The sequence below is a fragment of the Ranitomeya variabilis genome, chromosome 2 (assembly GCF_051348905.1).
Source record: "Ranitomeya variabilis isolate aRanVar5 chromosome 2, aRanVar5.hap1, whole genome shotgun sequence".
NCBI classification, from domain to species: domain Eukaryota; kingdom Metazoa; phylum Chordata; class Amphibia; order Anura; family Dendrobatidae; genus Ranitomeya; species Ranitomeya variabilis.
The window spans coordinates 551,838,223-551,861,297 of NC_135233.1; the positions used below are offsets into that span (position 1 = coordinate 551,838,223).

At 47.4% G+C, this 23,075-nt stretch overlaps 1 protein-coding gene across 4 annotated transcripts in view; it reads left to right on the plus strand.

Moving 5' to 3' along the window:
* Window positions 1-16,445: 16,445 nt before the first annotated feature.
* The window catches only part of MBTPS1 (membrane bound transcription factor peptidase, site 1), a 79,888-nt gene continuing 73,258 nt past the window's right edge, over window positions 16,446-23,075 (plus strand). For all 4 annotated transcript variants that reach the window (XM_077288186.1, XM_077288188.1, XM_077288187.1 and 1 more), the window contains exons 1-3: window positions 16,446-16,582; window positions 17,997-18,461; window positions 20,079-20,336. In XM_077288186.1, the coding sequence (XP_077144301.1) occupies window positions 18,299-18,461; window positions 20,079-20,336 (421 nt within the window). In that variant the 5' untranslated portion in view covers window positions 16,446-16,582; window positions 17,997-18,298. The remainder of the gene's footprint in view (window positions 16,583-17,996; window positions 18,462-20,078; window positions 20,337-23,075) is intronic.

Below are 23,075 nucleotides of genomic sequence, written 5' to 3' on the forward strand. Positions count from 1 at the left end.
GGTGTAGGATAGCCTCTGGATTTGGGAGTATTTTGTTTTTCCAGTAGAAAGTGATGAGATTTTTTGCTACAAGACAAAGATGAATAAAAATGGGTTGGAGTGCCAAGTCTAGTTCGTCCAGGTTAAGGGAAAGAAGGGCCATTTGAGGGGTGAGGGTTAAAGTTTTGTTAGAGAGTTTATTGAGAGTGGTAGAGATCCAAGACCAGACTATTTTGACTCTAGGACATTCCCAAAGCATATGCAATAGGTCTCCCTTGAAGCCGCTGTCTCTCCAGCAAAGGGGTGAGGATGAGTTTGAAGGACTGAAGTGTGCTAATTTTGCCAGAGTAAGGTACCAATTACTAATAGTTTTAAAGTATGTTTCTTGAAGTGGGAATGAGATTGTGGAGTTGTACGTTTTGGAGAGAGCTTCTTCCCATTGCTCAGGAGAAAAGGTGGATTTTAGGGTTTTTCCCCAGGTGATCATATAAGGGCTTTTTGACAAACTATCATCATTGTTGAAAGAGTCATAAAGAAAACCATGACTCCAGAAGATTTTATGGTGAGGATTGAGTAAGGCTTTTATTGAGGAGTGGGTAAAGTTCATTTTTGAATTAAGAAAAGCGAGGACATTATCTTTTAAGAGGATGAATTCTAAGAATAAGGAGTGAGGGACGTTGAAGTTTTTCCTCAGGGACGAAAAGTCTAAGAAATTGGAGCCATTGTGGATATCTCCCAATTTTGTGATTTTAAATTCTGGCCAAATAGTAGGGAGGGTTACATACAAAGATAAGAGTAAGGGGTATGTTTTTAAGAATGGAGAATTTGTGTGTCCGTCTGCTTGGTTTGGAGAATTTACGCCAAGCTTGGGCAATGGCCAGGAATAGAGGGTGAGCGTTGAAGTTAGGAAGATGGTTTGAGATTGCTTGAGTGATGATATTACTTAACTGTTTGCCATTATTTAAAAATAATTCCAAGTCAAACCAGGCCGGAGGTTCACGTTGGGAAATCCAATGGACACTTTGTTTAATCAGAAGGGTTTGATAATGGGCAATAATGTTGGGAAGGCCCATCCCACCATTCCCTTTCTTCCTGTATAATGATAAGGAAGAAGTCCTAGCTTTTTTTCCTCCCCACAAGAAGGTTTTGAACAAGGTTTGGATATTTGTTAGGAGTATGACCGGGAGGGAGGCATCGGAGAACATATAGAATTTTTGGAAGGATATGTGTTTTAAGGATATAATTTTTTCCCCACCAAGAGAGATTTTTTTCTTTAAAGATTAAGCAGTCTTTGCTTATTGAATCTGTCAAATTTCTCAGATTTATCTTCACCATAAGGTGGAGCTTGTCACAGAGAGTAATACCTAGGTAAGGAATCTCTCTGTTGCACCAGTTAAGGGATGTTTTATCCTTTATTGCATCCGTTTGTTTAGTGTCAAGATTAAGGGGAAGTATGTTCGATTTTGACTGGTTGATTTTGTAGTTAGATAAATCTGAGAACTTGTCCAGCTCACTAAAAACCTCAGGTGAAGAGTTTTGGGGGTCAGTTAAAGTCAAAATGATATCATCTGTGAATAGGCTTATTTTGTGTTCCTTGTGTTGGGTATGGATACCTTTAATTTTGGCATTGCTACGAATGTGTTCGGCTAGGGGTTCAAGGGCCAAGTTGAAAAGTAGGGGTGATAGAGGGCACCCCTGTCTGGTGCCATTTGAGATAGTAAAGGGGTTTGAGATATGGTTGTTGGAGGTTATTTTCGCGCTTGGGTTTGAGTATAGTGCCATAATAGTAGTCACTAGTTTTTGATTGAATCCAAATTTGAATACAGTGTGTCTAAGGAAGTCTCAATTTATGCGGTCAAAGGCCTTCTCGGCATCTAGTGATATTAAAGTTGTTGGGGTTTTTGTTGAATTGGCGTACCTGATGGCGTTTATCAATCTCCTTGTGGCGTCTGTGGGTTGTCTCCCATGTGTGAATCCCATTTGGTCGTTGGCCAGAAGATACGGGAGAAAATTACTCAACCTGTTGGCTAATATTTTGGAGAACAGTTTTATGTCTGTGTTGATGAGGGAAATAGGGCGATAATTGGTCATTAGTTCAGGGTCACCTTTAGGTTTTCGGGATCAGGACAATCGAGGCCTCAAGCATTTCCTTTGGAAATAACCCCCGGTCTGCGGCGAAGTTGAATACTTCTGCAAGGTGAGGAGATAAGAGTTTACTGAAGGTTTTGTAATATGAATTGTTGAAACCGTCGGGGCCTGGGGATTTGTGGAGGGGTAGTTTGTTAATAGTATCTTCTATTTCAATAGGGGAAAAAGGGGCAGACATAAAGGCCAAGTCGTCGGTTGATAAAGAGGGAAGATTAATTGAGTTGATGTAATCATTGATAGCTGACGAGTTGGGTTGGGAAGAGGAAGAAGTTGATTTGAGGTTATATAGTTTTTGGTAGAAGTGGGCGAATTCGTTAACTATATCTTGGGGGTGGGATAAAATACCGTTTTTGGAGGTGGCTACTATTCTGTTGATTCTATTGTAAATTCTTTTATTCTTTACCTTATTTGACATGAACGAAGTCGGTTTATTTAGTGCGGAGTAATATTTAAATTTTGAAAGATTTTATTACAGCATCATAAGGAGTGGTGATGAGTGACTTGAGATTTTGTCTCAAGGTCAAGAGTTCAGGTTGGAGAGAGGAAGATTGAGAATGATGGGCTAGTATTTCGGATTCTTTATTGTGGATTTGGGTTTGGACTTCCAAGATTTTCCTTCTATTTTCTTTTTTAATTTTTTACGAAATGTCAATGAAAGTACCTCCGAGTACAGCCTTGTGAGTACACCAATTGTTGAAAGGGTTGGTTGAGGAGGAATTGTTCTCTAGGAAGAATTGGGAAATGGCCTTTTCTATTTTTTGCTTGTGGAAGGTGTCGTGAAGGATGCTGGAGTTACATCTCCACATATTGGCTTTCTTAAGAGGGGGACCTAATTGAATAAGACTGTGTGCTGGTGAATGATCCGAGAAAGATTTTTTGCCTATAGAGATCTCCTGGAGTCTGGGGAGAGTGAACACATCCGTAAGGATTATATCAATCCGGGATGCGGACTGGTGTACGTCTGAAAAGAAAGTGTACTCTCTTGACGACGTGTTTAGGCACCTAAAGACGTCGAAAAGTTCATTTTTAAAGATCCACTGATTAAGGTTATCTGAGGGACTGCGGGCGGGTGTGTGAGGAGGAGTCTATAGTGCTATCCGGTGTAATGTTGAAATCTCCAGCAAGAATTAGTTCACCTTTCCTAACCTTGGAAATGGTTTTCATGAGCTTGTTTAGAAAGCGAATCTGGTGACGGTTGGGGGCATAAAGGTTTACTAGGGTACAGATTTGGTCATTGATTTTGCAGATCAAGATGAGGTATCTACCGTTAGTATCTTTATGTTCTTCTATGATTTCAAAAGGAGTTGAAGAACTTATAGTGATTACACCTGCTTTTTTCTGGGGACCACAGGATGTAAAAATGTGGGGGAACTTTTTGTGATAGAGGTGTGGGTGGTTGTTAATCATGAACTTTGACTCCTGAATGCATGCAATGTCTATGTGTGATCTTTCTAGTTCCCTCCAGAGGGAGAACCTCTTCCATGGGCTATTTAGGCCTTTCACATTGTAGGAGGGGAGTTTGAAACTCATGATGGGTCTAATTTGGATTAGGTGCAGGGATGATCAGTAAAGAGCTAAGTAGCTTGGAACCTGGAACAAATGGATACAATGATGGAGACTGAACCAATACTTAAATATAATCGGTGTATATCAGCAAAAGAAGCAACCTGTAAAGAGAAAGGCAGATTGTTAACAGTAAACAATAAACATAAGCAGAACACTAAGTAATGAACTGCTACTGAAAAGCTTTCTCTTGACCAGCAGATGCAGGTAATGCACGACTGCCATGCTGCTCTACTGCGGGTTATGTCCCAAGGCCAAACTCCCACACCTCCCCACACAGCCACTACAACTTTCCCACCCCAGGCTCAATACCCACCCCAGTCCCAATACCAAACAACACAGTCCCAATTCCCACCCCAGGCCCAATACCAAACAACACTGTCCCAATTCCCACCCCAGTCCCAATACCCAACCCAGTCCCAATTCCCATCCCGTCCCCAAATCCCAGTGCCTTCCCCAATGTTTTCTTCCTTGTCAAGCTTTCCTTCCCCATTTAGTACCACCTACCCCAACACCACCCTCCCCTGCTCAGCTTCCTGTTTTTTCCCCCCCTTCCACAACACCCCGACCCAGTAGGCTTTCCCCAACTATCAACGTGGTCCAACCTTCCAGCCCCTCCGCTAATATCTCCACCCAACACTATACAGATTTGTAATGTACGTTTGACACTGTAATGTTTTATTTTTATCAAAAAAAGTTTACCAAAGAAAATATGAGAAGCAAAAAAAAGATGGGTACCAAAAATACGGTTTACCAACCGACCAAAAAAAAGAAAATGAAAAAAAAATGAAGTGTTACCCCACCAAAAAATGCTTTATAAATCTAGTTTTTGCCAAGAAAAGGTTTACAACCTAAACAAAAGGTTGACCCAAAATTTATTTGTATAAAAAAAAATGCTAAAGGTTTACAATGATTTAACGTTGTTATATGTTAAATAAAATTGTGTTTGGTTTGACAACAATTGTTTGTGAACTGCCTTCATTTAATAAGATAAGGCATGTAAAATAAAAACATCACACGTTACAAAGGTATTACATTTTGTTTATTACCCAAAATATACCAAAGTATTTGAAACAAATTATTACGTTGGTGTCAATAAAAAAACTTTGTATAAACTTCACGCTATATACCCCAACATTTCAGATAAATGCTTTAGAGGATGTGGCGCAGTGGGAGATATGAAGCATATTTGGTGGGAATGCCCGGCAGCCTCGGCTATGTGGCAGGAAGTGGGATTAATAATTGGAAAAATGTATGGCGGGACAATACAACCTGACCTGGCCACATTCCTCCTGGGAGCCAAATACCCGGGGTTTACTAATAAATTTCACAGGCTGATAGGCCAGCTGCTTATGGCCGCTAAGCTACATATAGCTACCAGCTGGAGGTCGCCGTTTCTCTCTGTCCAGGCAGTTAGAGATAAAATGAATTCAATCCTCTTACGGTATATGAACGTATACATGCGACTAGGGAAGATCTGTGGGAGGCCTACCAAATTTGGAAACCGTGGATGGATCTTAACACGAACTTAAATCTTGAACAAACCTTGACTTTATCTATTTGAGACTCTATTGTCCTGTGAGAGACTCTGATAACACTGGGGTTGAGCCGGAGTGGGGTGGGGTGCGGGGAGGTGGGAGGCAGAACTCATAAAACGGAACATAGTACAACCTTGTCTGGTAAATATACTACAGCTTACCACGAAATAAAGTGCAGTATCTCATTTCCCTCCCCACTTTCCCTCTTTTATGTCTCCCCATGTACTTGTCTTGTCATATTTGTATCTTTGAATTTGAGTTAATATATGTATGGTTTTGCCACATTGTTCAGATTTAAGCTTATTGAACTCCCTTGTAAGGGAAACTGTTGTTCAATTGCTATGTTATTGAAAATAAAATTATTGAAACTAAAAAAACTTTGTATACACACAAACATTAATCACCAATAAATGAAATAACATTTCACACTAGGATATCTTGCCATGCCACCCTGCCCACACGTGAAACAAAATACTCAGCAAAGTTGTCCCTCATTCTGGAAACAGAACCGGAAGAACGTACAGAACTGCTGTGGTAATCCCACAGGGTGGTCTCCAAGTCCTCATCTTCCACGGAAACAGGCTCCTTTGAAAGTACAAAGTTATGTAGGACCACGCAGGCCATCACAACCTCATCCACTGTTTGTATGTGCAGTGTTATGGCGGTGAGCAGCACGCGCCACTTTGCCGTGAGAATGCCAAATGTACACTCCACCACTCTTCTAGCTCTTGTTAAGCGGTAATTGAACACTTTTTTGGTTCGGGTCAAGTCTCTGCTTGAATACGGTTTGAGGAGATGTGGGGACAACTGAAAGGCCTCATCACCCACACAGACATACGGCATCGCTGGTCCAGTTGTTCCCGGGAGTGCTCTGGCTGGTGGGAAATCATACATATCTCCATACAAACAACGGCCCATCGGTGAATTTTTGTATACTTGGGAGTCGTTGGACCGGCCATAGGCTCCAATGTCCACAGCCAGAAATTTGCAGTTGGCATCTGCAATGGCCATGAGTATGATAGAAAAGTACTTCTTATAGTTGTAGTACTCAGAGCCTGTTCCTGCCGGTTTTGCTATACGAATGTGTTTCCCATCTACTGCACCCAAGCAATTTGGGAAATGGCACAGTTTCTCAAACAGTTCTGCACTCTGCAGCCAGATGCCCCTTGTTGGTTGTGGAATGTACTCCGTGTGCAAGGTATCCCATATAGCCAGGCAGGTCACTTTTACAATTCCGGAAATGGTGGATATTCCCAGGCGGAACTGGTAGTGTAGTGACGTTAGGGATTCTCCTGTAGCCAAGAATCAAACCAAAATAAAAATGTAAGTAAAAATTAAGACACCAACATAACATTTTACAGCAATTTACAGTTTTTTTTTCTTTGTTTCAAAAAATGCCACCGCTATTTTGGGGGGCTGTTTAAGTGCACATTAAAAACTGAATTTTTACATCTCTGCATTCCTATTGCGGCAGGTGTTTTAAAAATTGGGAAGGGCCCCAAACCATAAAAATATTAACATGCTACAGAAAATGCTACGCAGTGTTTCAGCGCATCATTTTGTGGAGCATGGTCACTGCTGATGTGGTTTTCCATAGGTTGAAATGTTCACATGGCAATAAATATTAACAATGATGTAAAAAAAAAAGAATTTAATAAAATTTAATTACCGCAGGGTCACCATCAGCCGCTCCGCCGGTGTAATGGAAGACCTCATGCGTGTGTCCTGCCTTTGGATGACATCCCCAACTTGTTCCAGCAACAAATCAAAGTGCTCCTGCCTCATCCGAAGATAATTATAAAATTTCTCCGGGTTCTGCCGTAACTCCATGTACAGAGTAGAATATACACCCCGGGTCATCCGCAGTGCGTTAATGGGATGAATCCATAGTCTGCGACGTCGAGGGTGATGCATCCATTGTCTTTGTGCTGCCGCCTCCTGCTCCCGAACCATTATATCCAGGTGATTGGTCTCAAAAATCACATCGGTAACCACATTCGCAATGCTCACAAGCACTCCCTCCATCTCTGCCACTTTCTCAAAACCCTTTCAAAGATGGGCTGTAAAAACAGTCTGTATATAGTTTTCCCTATTTTCCAGTAGTCAATCACATAAAAGGAGACTCCCACTTTTAGGCATGGAAAACGGATCCGTCAAAAAAACGGATGAAACGGATGGGAAAAACTGAAAAAACGGATGCAACGGATCCAGTTTTTCGACGGAACCGTCTAGCAAATCGACGACAGATCCGTCGAAATGCTGTATGCGTTGTATCCGTTTTTTCCACAAAACGACGCATTTCGATGTCTGCAGAAAAACGCTAGTGTGAAAGTACCCTTAGGCTGCCGTCACACTAGCAGTATTTGGTCAGTATTTTACATCAGTATTTGTAAGCCAAAACCAGGAGTGGGTGATAAATGCAGAAGTGGTGCATATGTTTCTATTATACTTTTCCTCTATTTGTTCCACTCCTAGTTTTGGCTTACAAATACTGATGTAAAATACTGAGCAAATACTGACCGTGTGATGGCAGCCTTACTGTTTCACTCATTCTCATCTGGACTATTGTAACTCTCTACTAATCAGCCTTTCTCTTACCAAACTCTCCCCTCTCCAATCTGTCCTGAATGCTGCAGCCAGGATCATATTCCTCACCAATCGTTACACCGATGCCTCTACCTTGTGCCAGTCATTACACTGGTTACCCATCCACTCCAGAATCCAGTACAAAACTACTACCCTCATCCACAAAGCACTCCATGGCTCAGCACCACCCTACATCTCCTCTCTGGTCTCAGCCTACCACCCTACCCGTGCTCTCCATTCTGCTAATGACCTGAGGTTAACATCCTCAATAATCAGAACCTCCCCCTCCCGTCTCCAAGAGTTTCCACGTGCTTCGCAAATTCTTTGGAATGCACTACCCAGGTTAATACGATTAATCCCCACAGTTTTAAGCATGCCCTAAAAACGCATTTGTTCAGACTGGCCTACCGCCTCAACGCATTAACCTAACTATCCCTGTGTGGCCCATTCAAAAAACTTTAACCATAATCAGGTTCCTCGCATCATGTTCTCATACACTCTATGCAGTTAATAGCCCTCTGTGTCTGTACTGTTACATACTCAGGCTGTTGCAGCTTTACATGAACACTCGATCCTCAAGGCCCCGTCTCACATAGCGAGATCGCTAGCGAGATCGCTGCTGAGTCACAAGTTTTGTGACGCAATAGCGACCTCCATAGCGATCTCGCTATGTGTGACACGTACCAGCGATCAGGCCCCTGCTGCGAGATCGCTGGTCGTGTCGGAATGGCCTGGACCTTTTTTTGGTCGTTGAGGCCCCGCTGACATCGCTGAATCGGTGTGTGTGACACCGATCCAGCGATGTCTTCACTGGTAACCAGGGTAAACATCGGGTTACTAAGCGCAGGGCCGCGCTTAGTAACCCGATGTTTACCCTGGTTACCAAAAAAAACAAACAGTACATACTCGCCTTTCGGTGTCCAGGTCCCTTGCCGTCTGCTTCCTGCTCTCACTGACTGCCGGCCGTACAGTGAGAAGTGAGAGCACAGCAGTGACGTCACCGCTGCGCTCTGCTCTCAGTGTACGGCGGCTCAGTGAGAGCAGGAAGCAGACGGCAAGGGACCTGGACACCGAAAGGCGAGTATGTAGTGTTTGTTTTTTTTGGTAACCAGGGTAAACATCGGGTTACTAAGCGCGGCCCTGCACTTAGTAACCCGATGTTTACCCTGGTTACCCGGGTGCTGCAGGGGGACTTCGGCATCGTTGAAGACAGTTTCAACGATGCCGAAGTCGTTCCCCTGATCGTTGGTCGCTGGAGAGAGCTGTCTGTGTGACAGCTCCCCAGCGACCACACAGCGACTTACCAACGATCACGGCCAGGTCGTATCGCTGGTCGTGATCGTTGGTAAATCGCTATGTGAGACGGGGCCTTTACACTATGGCTGGTCCGAACAACGAAAGCAATTGTTACCATCCACCTCTCGTGTCTCCCCTTTTTTCTCATAGATTGTAAGCTTGCGAGCAGGGCCCTCATTCCTCTTGGTATCTGTTTTGAACTGTGATTATTGTTATGCTGTAATGTCTATTGTCTGTACAAATCGCCTCTATAATTGTAAAGCGCTGCGGAATATGTTGGCGCTGTATAAAATTATTATTATTATTTATTTAAACAAGGTGCATAGAAAAGACAAAAACAGAAAGTATGGGGAATAGACAGTCTCCATATCAAAATAAGTAAGGAGACAAAACCAATCTCCTAATCAGCCTAGTGGCATGGTATGGCGGAAAATATGGATATATAGGGATTGCCAAATGCCATATATGCAATAAACACTATATATAAAATAATAAATTGCTATATATATAAAGAAATATATATACACAAGGCACAGTGCAATACCTCAAATAAACCTAGTGAGATTTGGTAGGAAAAAAGGAAAGTAGATTGAATAAAAATGAAAAATATATACACTGCTCAAAAAAATAAAGGGAACACTAAAATCCCACATCCTAGATATCACTGAATGAAATATTCCAGTTGTAAATCTTTATTCATTGCATAGTGGAAACTGTTGAGAGCAATAAAACCTAAAAATGATCAACGTAAATCACAACTAATATCCCACGAAGGTCTGGAGTTGGAATGACGCTCAAAATCAAAGTGAAAAATGAAGTTACAGGCTGATCCAATTTCAGTGGAAATGCCTCAAGACAAGGAAATGATGTTCTGTTGTGTGTGTGTGGCCTCCACCTGCCTGTATGATCTCCCTACAACGCCTGGGCATGCTCCTGATGAGGCGGCGGATGGTCTCCTGAGGGATCTCCTCCCAGACCTGGACTAAAGCATCCGCCAACTCCTGGACAGTCTGTGGTGCAATGTGACGCTGGTGGATGGTGCGAGACATGATGTCCCAGATGTGTTCAATCAGATTCCGGTCTGGGGAACGGGCGGGCCAGTCCATAGCTTCAATGCCTTCATCTTGTAGGAACTGCTGACACACTCCAGCCACATGAGGTCTGGCATTATCCTGCATTTGGAGGAACCCAGGGTCAAGCGCACCAGCATATGGTCTCACAAGGGGTCTGAGGATCTCATCTCGGTACCTAATGGCAGTCAGGCTACCTCTGGCGAGCACATGGAGGGCTGTGCGGCCCTCCAAGGAAATGCCACCCACACCATTACTGACCCACTGCCAAACCGGTCATGCTGAAGGATGTTGCAGACAGCAGATCGCTCTTCACGGCATCTCCAGACTCTGTCACGTCTGTCACATGTGCTCAGTGTGAACCTGCTTTTATCTGTGAAGAGCACAGGGTGTCAGTGGTGAATTTACCAATCCTGGTGTTCTATGGCAAATGCCAAGCGTCCTGCACGGTGTTGGGCTGTGAGCACAACCCCCATCTGTGGACGTTGGGCCTTCAGACCATCCTCATGGAGTCGGTTTCTAACCGTTTGTCCAGACACATGCACATTTGTGGCCTGCTGGAGGTCATTTTGCAGGGCTCTGGCAGTGCTCTGCCTGTTCCTCCTTGCACAAAAGCTGAGGTAGCGATCCTGCTGCTGGGTTCTTGCCCTCCTACAGCCCCCTCCACGTCTCCGGGTGTACTGGCTGGTCTCCTGGTAGCGCCTCCAGACTCTGGACACTACGCTGACAGAAACAGCAAACCTTGCCACAGCTCGCATTGATGTGCCATCCTGGATGAGCTGCACTACCTGATCCAGTTGTGTGGGTTGTAGAGTCTGTCACATGCTACCAAAAGTGTAAAAGCACAACCAGCATTCAAAAGTGACCAAAACATCAGCCAGAAAGCATTGGTACTGAGATGTGATCTGTGGCCCCCACCTGCAGAACCACTCCTTTATTGAGGGTGTCTTGATAATTGCCAATAATTTCCATCTGTTGTCTATTCCATTTTCACAACAGCATGTGAAATTGATTGTCAAACAGTGTTGCTTCCTAAGTGGACAGTTTGCTTTCAAAGAAGTTTGATTTACTTGGAGTTATATTCTGTTGTTTAAGTGTTCCCTTTATTTTTTTGAGCAGTGTATGCCAAATTTGATCAGGTCATGGCTGGATGTGTGACCATCAAAGTGAGCAGCCCATAGGAGAATGGGAAAACCCAACAAGTGTTTCCTCCTGAGGAAGCCACATTTCGTGACATAACGACCATGGATGTGGCACAGCTGCCCGCAGCAACCAATCAATCCGGCTCTATTGTGTACAAATCCCTCCTAAAAATAAAAGTGTGAACTTGATTCAGCAGTCACTTCTGTATGACAATGTGAAGAAGCGTCGGAGATAAAATCCAGCATGTGATCTGTAACAGGGGATAGGTCAGGCAGGTGATGGGTCAGGTAGGGAGACGGGTTAGTTAGGGGTTTGGGTCAGGTAAGGGAGATGGGGCAGATAGGGGGGACAGGTAAGGGTGATGGGTCAGGTAAGGGTGATGGGTCAGGTAAGGGGATGGGTCAGGTAGGGGGGATGGGACAGGTAAGGGGGATGGGTCAGATGGGGGATGTGTCAGGTAAGGGGATGGGACAGGTAAGGGGTATGGGTCAGGTAGGGGGGATAGGTCAGGTAAGGGAGATGGGTGATGTAGGGGGACGGGTCAGGTAAGGGCGATGGGTCAGGTAGGGGGGATGGGTCAGGTAAGGGAGATGGGTGATGTAGGGGGAAGGTGTTGTGAATTCTGCTCTTGGGTTCCCTCCGGTGGTTGTTGGTGGTAGTGCAGTTGTCCCTGGGTTGCAATCCTGGGCAGGTGTCCCTGCTGATTGCAGCTCTGACTGGGGTATTTAGGTGTGCAGGAATCATTAGCCCTTGCCAGTTGCCCATTGTTCTTGGAGGTTTTGCATCTCTGTCTGGTTCCTCCTGCCCTGCAGCCAAATCAGCACAGATAAGTGTCTGGTTTTTGTTTCTACAGCACACATGCTGTGTGCTTTACAATTCAGTGCTATTCATTGTTTTTCTTGTCCAGCTTAAGGTACCGTCACACTAAGCAACGTCGCCAGCGATCTGTGACGTTGCAGCGTCCTAGGGAGCGATATCGCTGTATTTGACACGCAGCAGCGATCAGAATCCCGCTGTGAAATTGCTGGTCGCTGCTAGAAGGTCTGCACATTATTTGGTCGCTAGGTCGCCGTGTATCGCCGTGTTTGACAGCAAAAGCAACCATACCAGCGATATTTTACACTGGTAACCAGGGTAAACATCGGGTTACTAAGCGCAGGGCCGCGCTTAGTAACCCGATGTTTACCCTGGTTACCAGCGTAAAAGTTAAAAAAACAAACAGTACATACTCACCAGCGCGTCCCCCAGCCTCTGCTTCCTGACACTGACTGAGCGCCGGCCCTAAACTGAAAGTGAAAGCACAGCGGTGACGTCACCGCTGTGCTGTTAGGGCCGGAGCTCAGTCAGTGTCAGGAAGCAGAGGCTGGGGGACGCGCAGGTGAGCATGTACTGTTTGTTTTTTTAACTTTTACGCTAGTAACCAGGGTAAACATCGGGTTACTAAGCGCGGCCCTGCGCTTAGCAACCCGATGTTTACCCTGGTTACCCGGGGACCTCGGCATCGTTGGTCGCTGGAGAGCTGTCTGTGTGACAGCTCTCCAGCGACCAAACAGCGACGCTGCAGCGATCGGCATCGCTGTCGCTATCGCTGCAGCGTCGCTTAATGTGACGGTACCTTTAGACTGTGTTTGGGTATTTCAGTCAAGTTGGATTCTCAGGAGATGCAGATATACATTCCATGTCTTTAGTTAGATGGTGGAATTTTTGTATTATCTGCTGTGGATATTTTTAGGGTTTTAATACTGACCGCTTAGTATTCTGTCCTATCCTTTCCTATTTAGCTAGCGTGGCCTCTTTTGCTAAATCCTGATTTCTGCCTGCGTGTGTCTTTCCTCTAATACTCACAGTCAATATTTGTGGGGGGCTGTCTATCCTTTGGGGTTCTGCTCTGAGGCAAGATAGAATTCCCATTTCCATCTATAGGGGTATTTAGTCCTCCGCCTGTGTCGAGGTGTCTAGGATGTGTTCGGTACACCCCACGGCTACTTCTAGTTGCGGTGTTAGTTTAGGGTTTGCGGTCAGTACAGGTTCCACCTACTCCTGAGAAAGTCTCATGCGGCTCCAAGGTCACCGGATCATAACAGGACGGGTCAGGTAAGGGCGATGGGTCAGGTAGGGGGACAGGTCAGGTAAGGGGACGGGTCAGTTAGGGGTTTGGGCCAGGTAAGGACGACGGGTCAGTTTGAGGGATGGGTCAGATAAATCAATGTCAATGGCTGCTCACTTTCCTTAGTCCCACACGCCCGGTGCCTCGGGGTGATACTCGACTCTGCCCTCTCTTTCAAGCCACATATCCAAGCCCTTGCCCCCTCCTGCCATCTCAAACTCAAAAATATTTCCCGGATCTGTGCATTCCTTGACTGCGACACCGCAAAAATGCTAGTGCATGCCCTTATCATCTCCTGCCTCGACTACTGCAACCTCCTACTCTCTGGCCTCCCCTCTAGCACTCTGGCACCACTCTGCTGCCCGACTAATCCCACCTGTCTCCCCGCTATTCCCCAGCCTCTCCCCTATGTCAAGCCCTTCACTGGCTTCCTATCTCCCAGAGACTCCAGTTCAAAACCCTCACAATGACATACAAAGCCATCCACAATCTGTCTCCTCCATACATCTGTGACATGTCTCTCGTTACCTACCTACACGCAATGTCCGATCCTCTCAAGACTTCCTTCTCTACTCCCCTCTCATCTCTTCTTTCCACAACCGCATCCAAGACTTCTCCTGTGCTTCCCCCATACTCTGGAACTCTCTACCCCAACACATCAGACTCTCACCTACCATAGAAACCTTCAAAGAGAACCTGAAGACTCACCTCTTCCGACAAGCCTACAACCTGCAGTGATCCTCAACCTACTGAACCGCCGCACAACCAGCTCTACCCTCTCCCAGTGTATCCTCACCCATCCCCTGCAGACTGTGAGCCCTCGTGGGCAGGGTCCTCTCTCCTTATGTACCCGTGTGCCTTGTTTTTTGCTCATGTTTAATGTATCTATATATATAATTGTCTAAGGGGTACTTCTGTCTTTCTGTCCTCAACTTCCGTAACGGAAATCCTGCGTCGCTGATTGGTCTTGGCAGCTGCCTGTCATGGCTGCCGCGACCAATCAGCAACGGGCACAGTCCGATTAGTCCCTCCCCTACTCCCCTGCAGTCAGTGTCCGGCGCCCGCTCCATAATCCTCTCCAGTCACCGCTCACACAGGGGTAATGGCAGCGGGAACGGGCCGCTGTGTAACACACTCCGTTACCGCTGCTATTAACCCTGTGTGTCCCCAACTATTTACTATTGATGCTGCCTATGCAGCGTCAATAGTAAAAATATGTCATGTTAAAAATAATTTAAAAAAAAACAAAAAACCTGCTATACTCACCATCCGCCGCCTTTCCCGCTCCTCGCGACGCTCCGGTGACCGCTTCATGCAAGCGGCAGGTTCCGGTGGCAAGGATGGTATGCGAGAAGGACCTGACCTGCCATGACGTCACGGTCATGTGACCGCGACGTCATCACAGGTCCTGCGCTCATACCAACCCTGGGACCGAAGATGCCGCGTGCACTGCACACAGGGCCAGGACTTCAACGGGCCTTCGGAAGGTGAGTATATGTTTATTTTTTATTTTAAGTCTGTATACTACGTGGTTCTGTGCTGTATACTCCGTCGCTGGGCAATATACTACGTGGCTGGGCAATATACTACGTGGCTGGGCAATATACTATGTCACTGGGCAATATACTACATGGCTGGGCAATATACTACGTCGCTGAGCAATATACTACATGGCTGGGCAATATACTACGTGGCTGGGCAATATACTACGTCACTGGGCAATATACTACGTGGCTGGGCAATATACCACGTCACTGGGCAATATACTACGTGGCTGGCCAATATACTATGTGGCTGGCCAATATACTACGTGGCTGGCCAATATACTACGTGGTTGTGCAATATACTACGTCACTGGGCAATATACTACGTCACTGGCCAATATACTACGTGACTGTGCAATATACTACGTCACTGGGCAATATACTACGTGACTGTGCAATATACTACGTCACTGGGCAATATACTACGTGGCTGGGCAATATACTACGTGGCTGGCCAATATACTATGTGGCTGGCCAATATACTACGTGGCTGTGCAATATACTACGTGACTGTGCAATATACTACGTCACTGGCCAATATACTACGTGACTGTGCAATATACTACGTCACTGGGCAATATACTACGTGGCTGGGCAATATACTACGTGGCTGGCCAATATACTATGTGGCTGTGCAATATACTACGTGGCTGTGCAATATACTACGTGGCTGTGCAATATACTAGGTCACTGGGCAATATACTACGTGGCTGGGCAATATACTACGTGGCTGGCCAATATACTACGTGGCTGTGCAATATACTACGTGGCTGTGCAATATACTAGGTCACTGGGCAATATACTACGTCGCTGGGCAATATACTACGTGGCTGGGCAATATACTGCGTCACTGGGCACTATACTACGTGGCTGGGCAATATACTACGTCACTGGGCAATATACTACGTGGCTGGGCAATATACTACGTCACTGGGCAATATACTACGTGGCTGGGCAATATACTACGTGGCTGCCCAATATACTATGTCACTGGGCAATATACTACTTCACTGGGCAAATATACTACGTGGGCTGTGCAATATACTACGTGGACATGCATATTCTAGAATACCCGACGCGTTAGAATCGGGCCACCATCTAGTTTGTCTATAATTGCCCCGTATTCACATGTAAAGCGCCATGGAATAAATGGCGCTATAAAAATTTATAATAATAAATATAATAATAAGGGGAGGGGTCAGTTAGGAGTTTGGATCAGGTAAGGGCGACGGGTCAGGTTGGGGAACAGGTCAGGGGAGACGGGTCAGAGAGGGGGATGGCTCAGGGGGGATGAGTCAGGTAAGGGGGACAGGTCAGGGGGGATGGGTCAGGTAAGGGGGACAGGTCAGGGGGGATGGGTCAGGTTAGGGGACGGGTCACGGGAGATACAGGCACTGTAGCCCCGGCCACCGTTTGTATACGGACTGCTCGGACAAGAAAGCTTTTCTTGTTCAAACCCGACCTGGAGCCCCGCCTCTTCCTGTGATGTAAGGAGATGAAAGGGAGGGCAGAGAACAACACACAAGATGGCAGCGGCTGGAGGCCGGGAGTGAGCGGAGTTGGGGGAAGTTGTCAGTGAGCTCAGAGCAGCGCGTGTTCGGGATCCGTGTAAGTGCTGCCGGGGAGGATGGAGGGGACCCGCCTGTGAGCGCGGAGGAGGAGCGGCCTGCGGTGACCATGCGTCCTCATGTCAGACGGCGCAAAACTGTACATTGTGTGCGGACACGGAGGGCATGCTGACACTTGTGCTACTTCCACTGTGAGGGCATGCTGACACTTGTGCTACTTCCACTGTGAGGGCATGCTGACACTTGTGCTACTTCCACTGTGAGGGCATGCTGACACTTGTGCCACTTCCACTGTGAGGGCATGCTGACACTTGTGCCACTTCCACTGTGAGGGCATGCTGACACTTGTGCCACTTTCGCTGTGAGGGCATGCTGACACTTGTGCTACTTCCACTGTGAGGGCATGCTGACACTTGTGCCACTTTCGCTGTGAGGGCATGCTGACACTTGTGCTACTTCCACTGTGAGGGCATGCTGACACTTGTGCCACTTCCACTGTGAGGGCATGCTGACACTTGTGCCACTTTCGCTGTGAGGGCATGCTGACACTTGTGCTACTTCCACTGTGAGGGCATGCTGACACTTGTGCCACTTTCGCTGTGAGGGCATGCTGACACTTGTGCTACTTTCGCTGTGAGGGCATGCTGACACTTACGGCGCCACTTCACATTTTTATTCTGTTTAATAGGCAAGGAATAAGATGAGGGTTAAAAGCATTTTTTTCTTTCCCTGGCTGTCAACAAAATATGAAGAGATTCCAGCTGAAGTGAAAAGTAGAACACTCTTAGCAAATACAAAACCATAACAAATGCAATACAAGAAGATGACCCGGTGGGGAAAGAAGACCCTTCAACCTACTTGTGTTCCTGTGGCTTTGTAGAGAAGGGCAGAGCTGTCAATAAAAAAAAGTAGAGGACCAAGATGGAGACTAGCAAGTACAGGCCTGGTCCTTCTACACCCTAACACCCAGCCATTGATGGCGGTGGCTTCCTCCTTCCAGGCCACTGCTGGAGGTATAGGTGTGATCTGACGCACACTCCAGGTTATACACTGGGATTTGCATCTATTAATGAGTCCAGTTTTACCTGTGTGATCGGTCTGCACTGCTTGGTAGACCTTCTCTGCACCTGACCTACCACGCCTTGTATCTTTGGTTTTCTAGGCTTTCTCCAATGGTCTTGGGACGTTCCTCAGACCTAGATTTCTTGGCTTTATTTCCACCCCCCATCTTAGAACTTCCTTTTACCTCTTAGATACATTTCTAGTTTTGCGAACAGGTGCATGGGATGTGGCATAAAGCCTATTAGGCAACACTTCCTAATAACGGGTCACTAGGACTCCCTGGACATAACGTGAGGTCCATTGAGAGGTTGCATCGATGTTAATCCTGGTGCCAGTGGGTGTCTAATAATCTGAACTTAACGACTTTTGACTTTTTTTTTTTTATTGTGTAGGTCTCCTGTAGTAATTCATCTTGAAGTGGTCGTCTTCTTCCATGATGGATCTTGAATTCTTCCCTTCCCACACTGAGTAAACGAGGAGTCTGAGCCGCCATGGAGAAGAAACGCCGTAAGAAATGAGAGTTGTTGATCCAGACCTCTGACATGCGGACTTTGCTGAACTCCTAGAACTGTGTGTAGTTACCCGGCTGGACATTGTCAGGCAGAGCCTGCAGGTGACCACTCTGTGCTTATCGGACCCTCAGGAACACAAGCCGCAACTTCACCGTAGAAAATTCACACCACGTCTTATCAACATGAGGTTTGCCAGGTTCTGGCTGCAGCTGCTTGTGATATTACTGTGTCTAAAGAGGCGCCAGAGCGCTCGGCCAGGAAACTCGTCCCAAGAACCCGAATCCTGCAGTGGCTGCTCTCATCTTACACTTCGTGTGGATTTTTCTTCATCAGTGGTGGAACGTGGTGAGTCTGAAAACCCCTTTTATCTGTCTGGACCAAACTCTCTTTAAATGTGTGTAAAATTGCAGATTCAGAAAGGTGCTGTGGTTTCCCATTACTGGTGCCGGTCCCAGCAGCTCCAGTCCACCAGCTTGGTGTTCAACAAGAGAGTAAAGAGATTGGTGTATGAGCTGTCTGGAGGAGTATATGGGGGGGGGGGGCAGAGTTGGAGCCGTGTATGAAGGGGGGTGGGGGGGGGGCTGGAGCCGTGTGTGATTGGGGGGGGGGGGGGGGCTGGCTGCTGACTGGAGCCGTGTGTGTGATGGGAGGGGGCTGGCTGGCTGACTGGAGCCGTGTGTGTGTGTGATGGGAGGGGGCTGGCTGGAGCCGTGTGTGTGTGATGGGAGGGGGCTGGCTGGCTGACTGGAGCCGTGTGTGTGTGTGATGGGAGGGGGCTGGCTGGAGCCGTGTGTGTGTGTGTGAGTGTGATGGGAGGGGGCTGGCTGGCTGGAGCCGTGTGTGTGATGGGAGGGGGCTGGCTGGCTGACTGGAGCCGTGTGTGTGTGTGTTGGGAGGGGGATGGCTGGAGGGGTGTGTGTGTGTTGGGAGGGGGATGGCTGGAGGGGTGTGTGTGTGTTGGGAGGGGGATGGCTGGAGGGGTGTGTGTGTGTTGGGAGGGGGATGGCTGGAGGGGTGTGTGTGTGTTGGGAGGGGGATGGCTGGAGGGGTGTGTGTGTGTGTGTGTGTTGGGAGGGGGATGGCTGGAGGGGTGTGTGTGTGTTGGGAGGGGGATGGCTGGAGGGGTGTGTGTGTTGGGAGGGGGATGGCTGGAGGTGTGTGTGTGTGTTGGGAGGGGGATGGCTGGAGGGGTGTGTGTGTGTGTTGGGAGGGGGATGGCTGGAGGTGTGTGTGTGTGTGTGTTGGGAGGGGGATGGCTGGAGGGGTGTGTGTGTGTGTGTGTGTGTGTTGGGAGGGGGATGGCTGGAGGGGTGTGTGTGTGTGTGTGTGTTGGGAGGGGGATGGCTGGAGGGGTGTGTGTGTGTTGGGAGGGGGATGGCTGGAGGGGTGTGTGTGTGTGTTGGGAGGGGGATGGCTGGAGGGGTGTGTGTGTGTGTTGGGAGGGGGATGGCTGGAGGGGTGTGTGTGTGTGTTGGGAGGGGGATGGCTGGAGGGGTGTGTGTGTGTTGGGAGGGGGATGGCTGGAGGGGTGTGTGTGTGTGTGTGTGTTGGGAGGGGGATGGCTGGAGGGGTGTGTGTGTGTGTGTGTGTGTTGGGAGGGGGATGGCTGGAGGGGTGTGTGTGTGTGTGTTGGGAGGGGGATGGCTGGAGGGGTGTGTGTGTGTGTGTTGGGAGGGGGATGGCTGGAGGGGTGTGTGTGTGTGTGTGTGTTGGGAGGGGGATGGCTGGAGGGGTGTGTGTGTGTTGGGAGGGGGATGGCTGGAGGGGTGTGTGTGTGTGTGTGTGTGTGTGTGTGTGTGTGTGTGTGTGTGTGTGTGTGTGATGGGAGGGGGCTGGCTGGAGGTGTGTGTGATTGGGGGGTGGGGGGCTTTGTTCCCCTCCTTTAATAGCCCTGCCTGGATCCTTGTACTGATCCACCAGGTCAGTGCTTTGCTGTATCTGCAGAATTCTTTCTTTCTACAGAATACATTGTGGCGTTCAGAGGCTACTTCACAGCAAACGCACGAAGCAAGTTCATCTCCAGTGCACTGAGGAGCAGAGGCATCGAGGACTGGAGGATCGTCCCGCGGAATAACCCCGCCAGTGATTACCCCAGTGACTTTGAGCTGATTGAGATCAGGACTGAGCAGCGAGTTGTCATACTGACACTAGAGGATCACCCAAACATCAAGCGGGTCACCCCTCAGAGGCGAGTTTTCCGCTCCCTGAAGGTTACAGATGGTGAGTGTTGTGGTATGGCTGTTGCTTTATTTTATATTAGGCACAAGTGGTGGCTAATTCCTACAGGGTAAAATTACTGACGGTCCTAACATCTGAAGAAGAATGGAGCAGAAGCACTTGTCTACCATATAGAGGTGGACACCACTGATCTCCCTTCATTGTGTTCCTTCCAGCAGTATCTCCTTATCCCTGAGCCTGAAGGTCCGATTGTAGACGGAGACGTCTCTCCCTTATGTCTGGATATTGCTGAAAAATAAAATGTCACCACATCTGAGTGCTAAGCTCTTGAGACACTTCTGAGATTGGCTCCTACTTGTGCGCCACCCACCAGCAGTGCCTTGAGTGGGGCAAACAGAACTGTCGCCTATCCCGTGGGTAGTGAGTTATGGGACTAGACCTCCTCTTGTGTGTAATCCTAAGGGCTTTCTACCCTGGGCCACATGGGCCTGCGATGCCATGGTGTGGCCCCCAAACATTCATTTTTGTTAACACTTAATTTTCCATATCAAGAGAAGCGAACCCCTCAGAAGCAGGTACTAAGGGGGCGCTGTTGTGAATTCTGCTCTTGGGTTCCCTCCGGTGGTTGTTGGTGGTAGTGCAGTTGTCCCTGGGTTGCAATCCTGGGCAGGTGTCCCTGCTGATTGCAGCTCTGACTGGGGTATTTAGGTGTGCAGGATTCATTAGCCCTTGCCAGTTGTCCATTGTTCTTGGAGGTTTTGCATCTGTCTGGCTCCTCCTGCCCTGCAGCCAAATCAGCAAAGATAAGTGTCTGGTTTTTGTTTCTACAGCACACATGCTGTGTGCTTTACAATTCAGTGCTATTCATTGTTTTTCTTGTCCAGCTTAGACTGTGTTTGGATATTTCAGTCAAGTTGGATTCTCAGGAGATGCAGATATACATTCCATGTCTTTAGTTAGATGGTGGAATTTTTGTATTATCTGCTGTGGATATTTTTAGGGTTTTAATACTGACCGCTTAGTATTCTGTCCTATCCTTTCCTATTTAGCTAGCGTGGCCTCTTTTGCTAAATCCTGATTTCTGCCTGCGTGTGTCTTTCCTCTAACACTCAGTCAATATTTGTGGGGGGCTGTCTATCCTTTGGGGTTCTGCTCTGAGGCAAGATAGAATTCCCATTTCCATCTATAGGGGTATTTAGTCCTCCGGCTTTGTCGAGGTGTCTAGGATGCGTTAGGTACACCCCACGGCTACTTCTAGTTGCGGTGTCAGTTTAGGGTTTGCGGTCAGTACAGGTTCCACCTACTCCTGAGAGTCTCATGTGGCTCCAAGGTCACCGGATCATAACAGTACAACTGGCAAACAATGAGTTAAATGAATCTCAGAAGAAGGGAAGAAAGAGCCATTTTTTTTTTCTGTAGCCTGCTTTGTCTTTTCTTCCCTCTTTTTCTCTGGGTGGCTGAGGAGTCTTGTGCTAGCATGGATGTTCAGGGATTAGCTTCTCGTGTAGACCAGCTTGCTGCTAGGGTACAGGGTATTTCTGATTATATTGTTCAGACTCCAGTTTTAGAGCCTAAGATTCCTACTCCTGATTTGCTTTTTGGGGACAGGTCCAAATTTTTGAGTTTTAAAAACAACTGTAAACTGTTTTTTGCACTGAGACCTCGATCCTCTGGTGATTCCATTCAGCAGGTTAAAATTGTCATCTCCCTGCTGCGTGGCGATCCTCAGGATTGGGCATTATCCCTGGAATCTGGGAATCCGGCCTTGCTTAATGTAGACGCCTTTTTTCAGGCTTTAGGTTTATTATATGATGAACCAAATTCTGTGGATCAAGCGGAGAAGACCTTGTTGGTCCTGTCTCAGGGTCAAGAAGCGGCAGAATTGTATTGTCAGAAATTTAGAAAATGGTCTGTGTTGCCCAAATGGAATGATGATGCTTTGGCGGCAATTTTCAGAAAGGGTCTTTCTGAATCCGTTAAAGATGTTATGGTGGGGTTTCCCACGCCTTTCGGTCTGAGTGATTCTATGTCTCTGGCCATTCAGATTGATCGGCGCTTGCGGGAGCGCAGAGCTGTGCGTGCTGTGGCGTTGTCCTCAGAGCAGATGCCTGAGTCAATGCAGTGTGATAGGATTCTAGTACATATAACAACTGATACCGCGCTTGGGAAAAATAGAGAGAGAAAGAGGCTGCCCCTACCTGTAGGAACACAGCCAAACCATGAATATATGCAGCAATAGATATTATTAAAGATGACCCACTGAACTTAGTGATAAGTCAAATGAACAATTACCCATACTACCTGCCTGCTTGCTCACTCAAGAAAGTGCCATGCCCACCGGTATATATGTACTTCCACAGGAGTAGCCTTAAAATATCCGTTGTTGGTAGATTAATCACATTTATGTACTGGAATGACTTTAGGAGACAATAGCTCTTACCATGTGGGAGTGTAGTCGGTGGACGATGACTGTTGTGCCGGGCTCTCGCCTACTGTTCGTGGTGGATGATGCCGGAAGTGGTGTGCGGTGTCTCACCGCTGTACGCGGCAGATGTATGGGTAGGATAACCTGCGGGTGGCACCTTGAGAGTGGGTGCACAGCTGCTCGTGCCGCCTGGATGGGTGCGAGGTGTGATTATTCAGTGCAGGGCCAGGGAACATCCCGGCCGGAGGCGCCCCTGGTTACACCGAGAGAAAAAAATGGCCGCCGCTGACAAGCAGCGTGTGACGTCACTGACCTACGGAGCCTCGCTAGGACCAAAAAAGCTGACCGACGCGTTT